Source organism: Pholcus phalangioides, unplaced genomic scaffold, assembly GCF_987345545.1.
Source record: "Pholcus phalangioides strain wild (caught in Gottingen) unplaced genomic scaffold, Ppha-v1.0 ptg000015l_1, whole genome shotgun sequence".
Lineage (NCBI taxonomy): Eukaryota > Metazoa > Arthropoda > Arachnida > Araneae > Pholcidae > Pholcus > Pholcus phalangioides.
The window spans coordinates 1,554,337-1,567,540 of NW_028301608.1; the positions used below are offsets into that span (position 1 = coordinate 1,554,337).

Here is a 13,204-nt window from a genome sequence, read left to right on the forward strand (position 1 = left end):
TACATGAACATGGCAAGAGTATCTCCACCAAAGAAATTTTGAATCACTAACCTTCAAAAAGGATTTAAAATGAACCGAAATAGAAAAAAATGTGTATAAAGGTTATATGCAACTTCTGTCTGTATTTTAATTTATTTGAAAAAAATACTTTAAATATTTGATCATTTTGGGACAGACAGGTTTACCATATTTTACTAAGGCAAAAATCTAACTTCTTCTACAAAAGTAGGTTGAATTACCCATCCTCTCTGAAATCAAATACAGATCTGAATACAGGAAAAACACCGGACATTCTACTTCAAAAAAGGATATGGTCAATGAAAAATATATGTTATTGTTATGACCTGTACAGAGAAATGTCTCCCAAACTTCAAGCAACACCAATCATTTTCGACTTCAGGTATCCCTGCTCTAAGCTTTCTAGCTAATTTCAACAAGCAGCAAATTAAATTTCCCAGTTTTTTTCCCTACAAATCAATCAAGCATTTCTTGAGACTACATCGTTGGAAAACGTACACAGGCAAATCAATGATATGCACACAGAATGCTTTTGAGCCATCTGATCAACACTATTTTGTTTCATTGTAAAACTGTTTCAGAATTTTTTTCTCACCTTCCGAACATATATTTCAATGGATTGAACATAGAATATTTTCTTTTTCCTTACCAATAGAACGTAGCGTATTTATGTATAAATGTGTTACATATAAAGTGGTCCCTGATGAATTTCCTGTGAAATTTCTTTACAATTTTAATGGATTTTTATTATTATATCTACCAAGATAGTATTATTCTACTTCAATAGTTCAACAAGTATTGATAAAGTAAAACAGTCATCAAGTGGTCACATTTCTACTAGCTTTCGAATAGGATTCAATGATTTGCAGCGCTACATATTTAGCCATATAGTATTTTCATTTTGTAATTGGTCGATCAATTAGCCAAGGTGAGTATATCTCTATAAGCAGAAATTTAATGTTATGATTTGATGCCATATTAGCTGCACATCGCTATGAAAGTGCCTAACAACATTACTAGTTGAATTGACCGTGATGGTCCTTCTAGGTAGAACTAAAAATATCTTGACCAGTTTTTTTTTTTAATTTATGATGCATTATATATAAGCAATTTTTAAAAACTTAATGAAATTTTAGCACTGTAAATGATAAAAAGACTGGCATGGTCTTTCTAGTGTTAAAACTCAATAATTTTTTTTTAATTCGTGAACTTCCACACATGCTCCTTTTTTTGCCCACATTAAAATTAGACTAATGACTTATATCACACAAAAGCACCCACCACATATTGATTTTCAGATTTCTTCGCACTTCAAAAATTTTAAAGGGATTTACTGAGCTCCAAATTCAATTGTGCTTATTAACCCCACAGGAAACATGGAATCCTGCTTCATGATCCCTGGAAAAATGATCCTATAGTGGAAATCAGGTTAACCATCAATGAGAACTAGTATTTTCACAGAACAATTACGCTTGCGATAGGAGGTTTCCCTGATCTAGGGTATAGTATTTAGTAGTTTCAAGTGTAAGGCTTATTTGGAGAGGGCAAGGTGGGAGCTTGAGGCCAAAGAGTTATGGGACAGAGTTATGGTTTTGGAGGGCTCGGGTATATTGGAGTTGCCTGTCGTCGAAGAAGCGAAATCTCCACGGACAATAATATTTTAGAGGGGGAATGGGTGGTCGCAAGGTTTTTTTACCCCCAGACCAGATAGGCAGGAATGTGGGATAGTTAATGATAATAATAACAGTACTGACAGGGAATTACCAACCTCTGACTTAGATGGCTTCTCTATTTCTGCTAAATTACAGGGCAAATTAAAATGTGTTCTGATTAATGCCATGAGTTTTGGCTATAAGAAAGATTTTTTAGAAACTGTGATAGCTATGGAGGGCCTAGACCTTGTAGAATCTTGGGTAAATGATGATCATGAATCATTTTTTCACATCTCAGAGAATACTTTTTTAAGAAATAGGTCTGATAGGAAATTGGATGGAGTCTTAATATACGTGAAATCATGTTTGAAGGCTAGAGAGTGTAACATGCAGAGAAGTGATATTGAAACTATATGGGTTGAGCTTGAAAACAAAAGTCGTCATAAGCTTACTCTCAGGGTTTGTAATAATCCACTGAATAGGGATCCAAACTGCATTGCCAAATTTCATGAAGAAATTTCTTACATGTGTAAGTATAAGAGTGTTTTTATATAAGGAGATTCCAACTATTTAGGTATCAATTGGAAGAACCTTTCAGCTAGAGATCAATATGAATGAGACCTTCTTGTAAATTGGTGATAAATAATTTTTTGTATAAGCATGTATCAGAAGCCTTGTCTCGTTTTTTCTTGCCAGTTTTCAACAGAGAAAATATTCAGTGTGAGGGTGTTGCATAAGGCAACAAAATCTTCAACGATGTCCATGTGGAAGATGTGGATGTTCTAAATCTAAAGAATGTACATGCAATCAAAGCACCAGGACCAGATGATATCTATCCTAGGGTCTTCAGGAAATGTGCTTACGAAACGTTAGGGCCAGTCGCACAAATTTACAGGAATAGTGTTGCTGAGGGTATTGTCCCAAGAGACGGGAAGCTTGCTAATGTGGTTCGATAATTAAAAAGGGTAGTAAAGTAGTCATGTCCAATTATTGTCCAGTGCGTTTGACGAGCTCCCTCTCGAAAATTTTGGAAATCATTTTCAAAAGGCAATTGATGAAGTGGATAGACAAGAATAACGTATTGTCAGAAAATCAGCATGGGTTTGGAAGGGGATGCCATGTGTAACCAACTTCCTTTGCTTCTATGATCCCATGACTAATGATTTGGGTAAGGACAAAAATGATGTTTATCTTGATGTCCAAAAGACTTTTGATCGGGTCCAACATGGTAAATTCTTGAAGTGTTTACATGAGATTGGGAACACCTTGCTGAATTAGATAGAATCGTGGTTGAGAGATAGATCACATCAAGTTAAGGTGAACGGGAATTCCCTCATACTTTCCTTCTCTCATACTTTTTTCATTTCTCTGATTAGACAGGTGTCACTAGTGGAGTTCCTCAAGGAAGCGTCCTTGGTCCCATACTTTTTTCACTTTTTGTCGATAAACTTGATCAGGGTATTGATGGGATTGCTAGTAAATTCACAGATGACGTGAAGCTAATGGGGGGTAATTGGGAATCAAAGTGACTGGGAGTTCCTCCAGATCAACTTAAACAAGATTGCAGCATGAGCAAATGAATGGAGTATGACCTACAGCGTTGATAAGTGCATGGTCGCTCATTTTGGTTCGAACAACCCACGGTTCTCTTACGAGAGAAATGGTGTCTCTATCCCGGATGCAACTAGGGTCACCGATTTGGGAATTCTCATTGACGAGCGGCTTAGGTTGACTGAACACTGCTCAGTGGTGATCAAAAAATTGAATAGAACGCTCAGCTTCATTTGCAAAAAAAGTCTCTTTGCGTTCTCCTAAAGTCATTCTTCCGCTTTAACGAGTAACTAGGCTTTGTTCGTCCTGGACTGAAATATGCTGTAAGGTTTTGAGACCATACCTACAAAGGGAAATAGACTTGGTTGAAGGGGTGCAGAAAAGTATGCGTGTTCTTATTGACACACAGTTATGAAAAAAGACTAAATTTTTTGAATATGTTTACATTGAATGAATGCATGCATCTGGAGATATGATCGAAGCGTTCAAAATTTTCAAGGATAGGATATACCATGTATTATTAGTACACCGTGAATCGACTGCTTTTACAAGGGAACACCAGTATCGATTGGTAAGAGACAATGCGAGGTTATGGTGTCGCAGGGAATTTTTCTCTAATAGGGTTGTTAATAAATGGAACAGCTTATCCGCGGAGGTAGTAAATTGTAATGCAATTGGCACGTTTAAAAAGAAATAAGATAAACATTTTGGGGTAAATCGAGAAGGTATCTATACTTAGAATAAGACAACCATAAGTATTCTATCTTTATGGGCATTGTATAGTGTTTTTTCTCATGTATATATAGTTTTTAGTTTCTATAACTGCTCTTTTAATTTGGTTGCTGTATTTTAAAAATATTTGACATCCATATTTGTTAGGGCATCTTTTTTCACACGTCTCGTTGGCTAATCCTCAGCATTTTCTTGTGGCCTTTTTGTACACTGGTGTAAGAAATTAATAGAATTTGCAGACTTGGTCGATTATCTCTAGAACTACTACGATTTTAATGAAATTTGATACGTACATACATTGATACAATACAAAACAAATAATCATTTAATAATTGTAATACACACGCATGATCGTGTGTAACACTCGGAGTCGGAAGGTATGAAACAGCAGTTGCAGAATAAACAAAAAAATGGGTTAATAGGAGGTATGGTCTCCTCTTACAGATATACAGGTCTCGCAGCGTGATTTCATACTTGAAATAATGCAGCTTATCATTTCCTGTGGCAATTGGTCCCACTCATTCAGCAACGCTGTTTTCATTCCCTGGATGGTTCCTGGAGGGGGGGTTGCGAGTTGCAATTGCCCTCCGAAGAGCATCCCAGACATGCTCTATAGGGTTAAGGTCTGGAGATCTGGCTGGCCAATCCATCCGGCGAATATCCTCACTCTCTAGAAAATCGTCGAGCAGAAGAGATTTATGTGGTCTCTCGTTATCGTCCATTAAAATGAACTCAGGGCCAACTGCACCCCTGAAAAAGCAAACATATGGCTCCAAGACCTCATCCCTATACCTCACACCAGTCACAGTGCCTCTTTCAAAGACAAGGAGAGGTGTGCGACCATCCAACATGATGCCTGCCCAGACCATTAAACCTCCTCCGCCATAATGGTCGATTTCGCGGACATTGCAGGGTAGGTAGCGGGTCCCTGGTTCTCTCCATATGAACGTACGGAGAGAATCGGTGCTTAGGCTGAACCGGGACTCATCAGTGAAGAGAACGGTCGCCCATTGATCCATACTCCAATCTCTATGCTCTCTGCACCATGATAAACGGATTCTCCTGTCCGTAGAAGTGAGCGGGACGCAAACAGCAGGTCTTCTTGCAAACAACCCTCTCTCATGAAGTCTTTTGGAAACAGTCACCCTTGATACACGGGTTCCTGTGGCTGCATACAAGTCACGAGAGAGCTGAGAAGCTGTAGCACTCCTGTTACACCTCGCTATAATCGACAAATGGCGGTCTTCACTGGCCGTCGTGGCTCTTGGACGACCTTGCCCAGGCTTTCTCTCGATGGATCCGGTATCCTGGAACTGTTTCCATAAGTTACACACGACACTGGGCGTTAAATTGAACTCTCTACAAATCTGGACTTGAGATTGGCCTGCTTCTAGCCTCCCCACAATTCGTCACCTCATTCCGTCATCTAAACGTTGGTGGTTACTCATTTTTACTGTTACAATTTGAAATTAACCGAATGTTGCAAAATAACACCAAGAAATTCACCAAGGTGTGCCAGCAAACGAAATGCGTCTTAGCTTATAAAGCCTGTTTCCCTACTGGCTCCGCCTACACACACGTGTACGCTTACGTATTTGACGTACAAGATTTGAATTTTTGTCTAGAAGCAGTGGTTTTACATTCAGTTCAGTTCCTTTTATGAAATTCGATAAAATATGCAAGTTCTCTTAATTTATTTCACCAGTGTATTTTCTCTTATGGTCACACCAATTGTCCTCTTTGTTTGCTCATAACAATGGTAATGAAAGAAATTATGTTTACAGAAAATTAGTTGTCAAACTGTCATAGTGGAAGGGACGAGAAAAGTATACAAATAAAGTTCTGTTAATATTGTCACCTTACATGACACACTGATTTTCACTTGTTTGAAAGCAGGAAAATTTGATCCATAGAAACCATGTACATTTATAGCATGTACATTAAGAACGTTAAAAGAATAAAAAAATCCCCTAATCACTGACTATTCATAATCATAAACAATGCAATAGTATAAAATCAAGCCATAATTAAAATATCCATGGAAAATACTGTTAAAAGCTATTTAAATAAAGCTTAGCCAGTGGCATTTATTTCAGAACTTTACATTAAGAATAGAATTTTTCTCCTATTCAATTTTGTTAATGTATTAATAAAAGATTGGAGAATGCTTATTTTGCAAAACAATTTTTTTAAATAATAAAAAACTATCTATTGGTTAATAAAAAATAATTACCAATAATCAATCACTATTCATGAATTAATTTTTTTATGGTTGAGTTGAGGGATTACAGAAAAGAAACACTAATATTTCTTGAGCCCAAACCCAGTTTTGACATCATAAATATTACATGTTTGAATTGCTTGTACCAAGTAAACATGCATAGATAAAAGGCTGCATTTGAGAATATTTCTTCTTAATAATATTCTTATGTGTATCTTTCTCTTACAATTACAAAAACATTTAGTTGAACAATATTACTCTATTTTTTAAACTGTTTATTTTCCCTATCATGATCTTTGTATGCACTTACTTTCCTGGGTTGTACAGAAAGCCAAGGCTGTTCTCTCAGCTGATCAATCTGGTCCCAGATCTTAGAAAGCTCTGACCATACTCCTTTTAAATCTGTAAGTTCCTCTAGGGCAACTTGAAGTCTTTCATCACTTGTGGTAAGTTGACCTTTAGAAATTAAAATGTACATGTGCACGTAAACAGGTTTGTGTGTGTATATATATATATATATGTATGCAAAAAAAAAAACTATTTTAAGAAAAAAGAAAACAAAAATGAATTTTATGAGTGAAATAGAACCTACACAGTGGGTCGTCATAAGGGAGAACCCCATGCATGGTTCCAAAAGTGTAGGCGTTTCTGAAGGGTGGCTATGCCTAATTGCATTAAATACACCAACCCTTGTTTCCCAACACCTGCCTTCTCGAAAACATGTTGGATGAAAACAATGAAAAAAATGTTAAAAGGAAACAGTTATTTTCCGGATATTTTTGCTGAGGTGAACTCGGAAAGAAAAGTCACCACAGTGCATGACATAGGGAAGGCAGGGTCATGTCTCCAGTGGTGTAGATGGTAGCATGCTTGCCCGGTATGCAAGAGGGCCTGGGTTTGTAACAATAGTTAGGAACCTTAGAGGCAGGTTTGGAAAATTCCCCAATCTCTTAAATTTGAAACATGTTCATATAGTTGTAATTGTATAATTTTTAATGGAATTTATGTTTCCTTACCTTTTATAACCGTGCACGGTTGATTTAATTAGTCTGTGATACTTTCATTGCTCACATAGTCCGGAAAAAAGTGCGATCCTGATCACTTCGCCATTTTAAATTGTTGTTGTTGCCATTTTTATTTTGTGAAAGTTCCTATAAAAAAATCTACTGTCATTTATTTATGTAAATTAGATGTTGTATTTTCCTATTGGTTGTGCTCTGATGTGTATTTTTCTGAGATGGTTGGTCCCAGGAGTTGGATTGTTCCGTACTTCCTTTACAGACATAAATACCTGGAGTCACTTCACATTAGCTTGCATTCATCCTCGCTTTCAACTCAGTATACATCAATTAAGGTGAAGGTGGTCGCCTTTGGGTGAGTCATCCGAAGTATGAAATAGTTCATCTCACTGGTGCTTACACATCGCCAGCTGGTTCCGGATCCATCATGCCTCCTCTCTAGTCAATCGTTGTCGTCCCTGTTCCTGTCATCGTTCATCCGTCCGTCGTATGGTTCCGCATCGATCATTGCTTCCGATCGTCACCTTGGCCGTTGAGTTTGCAGCTCTTGCCGCCACATGAGGCTTCGTCTCGGATCGTGACCCTCTGTCAAGGTCAATGACGTCACGGCTCGTGTGACTCGAGAAAGATCGTCAAACTCCTGTAGCCGGATTAGATTGATGAGACAACGGACTTGCATTGGGAACTGGTATGAATTTGAGAAATAATTTTGTGATAATGCTGTTAATTGTTAACCTACTTAATTGTTGAAAGTATTAATAAATTTACTTATGTTAAAACCTAGAAATTCTTTTGAAATCATTTATCTCTCTTATTGTGTATCGATTGCACCGATTTCGCCAGATCAGAATCCTGGGTGATTATGCTGGGTTGTCGCATGTTCGAGTCCCGGCGGAGACGTGGTAACTTTTCTTTCCGAGTTCACCTCAGCAAAAATATCCGGAAAATAACTGTTTCCTTGATATCTCGGGCTGAGAAAAAAACCGTCTATCTCACTCTAAAATGTTGAAAACTACAAAATTTGAAAAAATATATACAGAGCTTCAGATTAAAAGCTCAAAGAAGCATGAGAAAGATATATATACAAAGTTACAGGAATACGATAATTACAGGGAATATTTTATAAATATTATGAAAAAAGTCCAAAAAAGTAATCAAAAATCACTGGACATACCTTATGAGTGGGAAAGGCCATTTTTATTTGGAAGAGAAGTTTTTTAAAATGTCATTGAAGAAGGCGGTTGGAATACTGTTGTCACATGCAGCTTTGAAAAGATTGAGGAGTGCTGTATTGAATTCCTGTTTATTATTACAAATGCGTCTGAATCTACAAATTTGCGAAATGAGTGTGTTTCTGAATATTTTTGGTGTTGATGTTTGAATGCCAGTGGCTTAAACTGTTAACAGAAAAATTGAAATATTTTCTTTTGTCATAAACACCTGTTTCCCATTTATTGTTGTTTTTGTGTATTTTTATATCCAGGAACATTATTATGTCTTCTTTTGTGGTTTCCTTCAGAGAAAGCTCTTCAGGGTAGATGTTGGGGAAGATGCTGTAAAAATTGCATTTGTTGAAAATGATTAGATCATCAATGTAACGAAAGACAACAAAGTTATATTGCAGTTTGGATTTTCATATAAGTGGAGAAAAAGGTTGGCAAGAGTGCTGGAGTAGCAGGTCGCCATTGGTATTCCTTTAATCTGCTTGTGGATATGTATGCCATTATAAAGGAAGTTTTTAAGAATGCAGAAGTTAACAAGGTTTTTCGTGTGTGAAATTAAATTTAAGGGAACCTTGGTATTTTTGAAAGAAATGAAAACATATGTCAATGAGTTTATTGTGTGGTATGCTGGTGAAGAGGTTTTCGAAATAATATGTGCAAATGTGAGAAATTTTATTGTTGTTGATAAAGTCAAGAACTTTATGGTTGTTGTTAATGATAATGTTGTCTTCTTCTATGAGTGAGAGAATATTGCATAGCTGCCAACTTTTGAAAATGAAAATTCGGGAGATTTTTGCGCACACCCGTATTTTATGCTAAAACCACTCCCTAATAAATACAATAGGGATTTTTCCAAATAAAATAGGGATTTTCCAAACATAAAAGTTAAAGCGTAGGGAATAAAATCCCTACTCAAAAACTGAAGTCAAATTAAAATAGGGATTTTACACACATGGAAGTTAAACCCTTAGGAATAAAATTCCTACGCAAAAAACAAGTGAAATTGGAGGCCAAAACTTCAATAATATAAAAATAAATATTGTGTTCAATCAGAAACGCTGTGAACAAACATTCTGCGCAAATGACTCCAAAATCATTGGAAGATGAAGGAAAACACCGTCAATTTTTGAAGAACACTGACTTTTTGTAACGCTTGCTTGATGGGTTTTTTTTTCATTTCACGAGTGATGATGGCAGTCTTTCCATGACCGATGTTTATGTCCGTAACACAACTTGTACAAAAAGGAAAAGTCGGCCCCTCTTCTGGAACGTTTGATGAAAGGAAATTCATCGGAATAAGTATCTTTAAAATTGATTAAATATGTTTTTGCTTATCAGTATTCGTGTTTTGTTATATCGCACGTTATAACAAAAGAAATTTTGACCACATGCGCGTGACTATAATCTTCAATTATTATCCAGGACTATTGGCTGCTAAGTCATTTCCCTGCACGATAAGACAAACAACTTTCTTGTTACCATCAGAGGGTTTGTAAAACTTCCTTAAAAAGGGAATTTCCCCATTTACGACGTGTGACGTCATTTCGAAAGGGAAAAAAAAGAGGCTTGATGCCCCACAAGAAATTTCTTAGGGATTGTTTTCATAAGCGGGGATTTTTTTTAATGAAGTAGGGAATGTTTACGGACAATTAGGGATTTTTGTGATTTTCGTAAAAATTCGGGAGATTTAAGAACTTTTCGGGAGGTCGAGCGATGAAATTAAAATTAAGGAGATTCCCGAAAAATTCGGGAGACTTGGCAGCTATGATATTGTTTTATTGTTGTTGTCTTCATTTCTCTTGTATTTTATCCTACTATATATATATAACAGAATTAACTTAGTTAATTACACTTTGAAATAAATACCACAAAGAATGTTTAAACTTAATTTCTTTTACCTGGTTCTTGTAATTCTAAGGCTTCTTTTGCACGCATCACATTATCCCGATCTTCTTTCAGTCTACTGAATTTTGCCTCGAAAATTGACAATTGACCAGTAGCATCACTGGGCTTCAATGACCCCTAAAAAATTCAAGTATAAATATAACATCAGCTATTAAGTTGGTTCATGCATTCCACTTGCATTTCAAGAAGTTTTGTATAAAACAACAGTTAAGATGCCTGAAGCCATAAATTTTATATATGACACATATTTATATAGCTATAATACAATACTAATAAAAAGAAATCATTATGTGTGTTTTGCATGTTTAGTTCTTAAAGCTTTTTTTGCATATATTAACTAATACTTACCCTACTACAGAACATATAGAGCACAACTTAAAAAAAATGTCAAATAAGGACAATTATGAACTTAAATATAATATTTTGCCTGTGTATAAATCGATGAGTTAAAAAACACATTTGAATCTCTTAATGCTGATTACATACCTCTGATATTAATTGCAGCAGCTTTTTTTTCGTGAGGTTGGAATAGAGTTAAATATTTTTAAATAATTTTTAAAGATTTATAGGCAACATAGAAAAATCAACATTTTCCTAAAAAACATAACTTGACATTACTTGAAAAATACTGAAATTACATTGAATTTATAAAATTCTGTAAATATTACTGCATATAGTACTGAGCAACCCGTACTGTGCTCAAGTAAAATATTTTTGCTACTTCCTTTTAGATGTCAGTATAAAGAAGTGTATGTACATGAAAATATTTTATTCAATCTATGGAAAATATATTGATTACATGCCATTGCATAGAATGATGAAAACTCACTTCAACTGGTTTGCTTTTCTCCCATTCTGTTAATAGATCGTTGGTACGTGCTTCAACAGCCTTATCTTCAGCTACAATTTTCACTTGCAAACTTGCCACCTGAACCTGTATTGATGAATCCTTCCTACGAATGATCTCGTTAAACGCTGACCACTCTCCTTCTATATTGTCGACATGTAGCCAAGAATTAGGGAATTGAAACCTTTGCCTTTCCAAGATTCTTTGGCCTTCCTTGTAGAGCTGAATGATAAAAAAATTAAAATATATACCTCACAAGCCTATTCCAATGGTATAAAAATACTCCAATGTTATTTAGTATATCAATTATTCAATAATACCTCAACTTGCTTATCCCAAACTTTCATCTTCTTTTTGAGAGATTGCACATATGTGATAAATGTAACAGCATCAGAGGTGGAATCAGTTTCAATTGACTGTTGTTCTAGATCACTTCGTGACTGCAAACAAGAAAACAAAATACATAAGCACACTTCGAATTAGCATATTGTAATTACGAAAAACGTAGTTAAAACTCATTTTAGATCGTCTTACTGCTTTTAATTGAAAACAAAATCTGCTAAAGAACATGCTCCACATACAACTTGCAACAAGATACCCACTACATTATCAAGTAAAAAAGATTTCATCTATAATATACTAACTAAAATTCACCTTGGATACCGTAGTGTGGAAAACTGCCATTTCATTACCAAGCAATGAACCAAATTTTCCGAGGACATCCTTATGCCATGAGTCATACTTGAGCGATACTTTGGACTGGACCTATTATGAAAAAAAAATTAAGACATACAGGCTGAATATTTTTTTACAAGAAACATAATAATTACACACATTATGTAATTTGGGTCAATTCACTGAAAATTCAGTTAAGTTATATAAATGTTGATGCTTTAAAAAAAAAGGAAGAAAGAAAACTAAAAAATAGAATTAAGAGAAATTTCACTTATAATGGTTTATTTTAAATAAGAAAACATTCATAATATAATTTCTTCAATAATTTTCTTGAGTGTAAAACAGTTGAAATTATTGACATTTCTCAATTTTATTGTCATGATTGTAAGTTGCACAACGAAAGAGAAAAAACGAGCAGAGATATCAACCTTTGCGTATTCAATAATGATAGGACCGATTTCTTTTCGAGCTTCAGTGGTGTCAAATGTTGTGCGTGATTTCCTGCAATAAAATTAAATACCTTATTCAGAAAATATTAAGTATTGCAGTAGACCTTATTTCAGTAAGTCATACCTTAATTAATCTTTACATTGACAACTATTTGGTGGCCATTTATCAACAACAATTGTTAAAAAGTCATAAATATATTAAAATATAAATATTTAAAAAGAGCCTGTCATGTTGGAACAAATATCTATAATCACCTACATTTATGGATTCATTTCAGTTTCCACGAGTTGTTACTAAGAGGAAGTCAACTCCTACATACATCACGGGATTGAAAAACTACAGCAGAACCTTCATTATCCGGAAGTGGATATGAAGTTATATCCAGGAAGCAGATTTACTCGGACAAAAAAAATATCAAAACCTCATAACAGGTGAAGGAGAGAAATGAAATTATTTCACAGATAGAAATAAAATTGAGAAAAGGATAGTGTTGAGGAATACATGCAGCCAATACCTATGGGGCTTGAAGACGCCCTGGAAAAAGTGAGCATTCAGAGCCTATAACCAGGTTCAAAGATGTTTATTAGAGAGACTATATACTGTTTGAATTTAGAAGATAATGAGAGCTCCCTTTCCCCCCCCCCCCCAACCATGAAAAAAATCAACCCCCAGCTTGTACAGTAATCATGGAAAAAACATAATTGTAGAAATAAGTTTTTGTGTATTATCACTCTTTCCTTAATTCTATTTATTATTTTCAAAAATTAATCACATGAGAATATACACAGAATAGTCATTTTAACTCTATAGCGCCCAGATCGGCCGTAGCCGGCCGAGTAGGTTAATGCCCATAACTGCCTCAAGTCGGCCCAAATAGGGGGTATGGGTATGTTTTGGTGAGCTTTTGTCAC

General features: G+C 35.4%; 1 protein-coding gene across 2 annotated transcripts in view; it reads right to left on the reverse strand.

Annotated features, from left to right (window-relative positions):
- Positions 1-13,204, reverse strand: part of Dhc64C (dynein heavy chain, cytoplasmic) — a 189,442-nt gene that overhangs the window by 138,421 nt on the left and 37,817 nt on the right. For both annotated transcript variants that reach the window (XM_089242500.1, XM_089242499.1), the window contains exons 20-25: positions 12,272-12,344; positions 11,823-11,933; positions 11,489-11,608; positions 11,151-11,390; positions 10,315-10,438; positions 6,485-6,630 (exon numbers count right to left, since the gene is read on the reverse strand). In XM_089242500.1, coding sequence (XP_089098626.1) covers positions 6,485-6,630; positions 10,315-10,438; positions 11,151-11,390; positions 11,489-11,608; positions 11,823-11,933; positions 12,272-12,344 — 814 coding nt within the window. The remainder of the gene's footprint in view (positions 1-6,484; positions 6,631-10,314; positions 10,439-11,150; positions 11,391-11,488; positions 11,609-11,822; positions 11,934-12,271; positions 12,345-13,204) is intronic.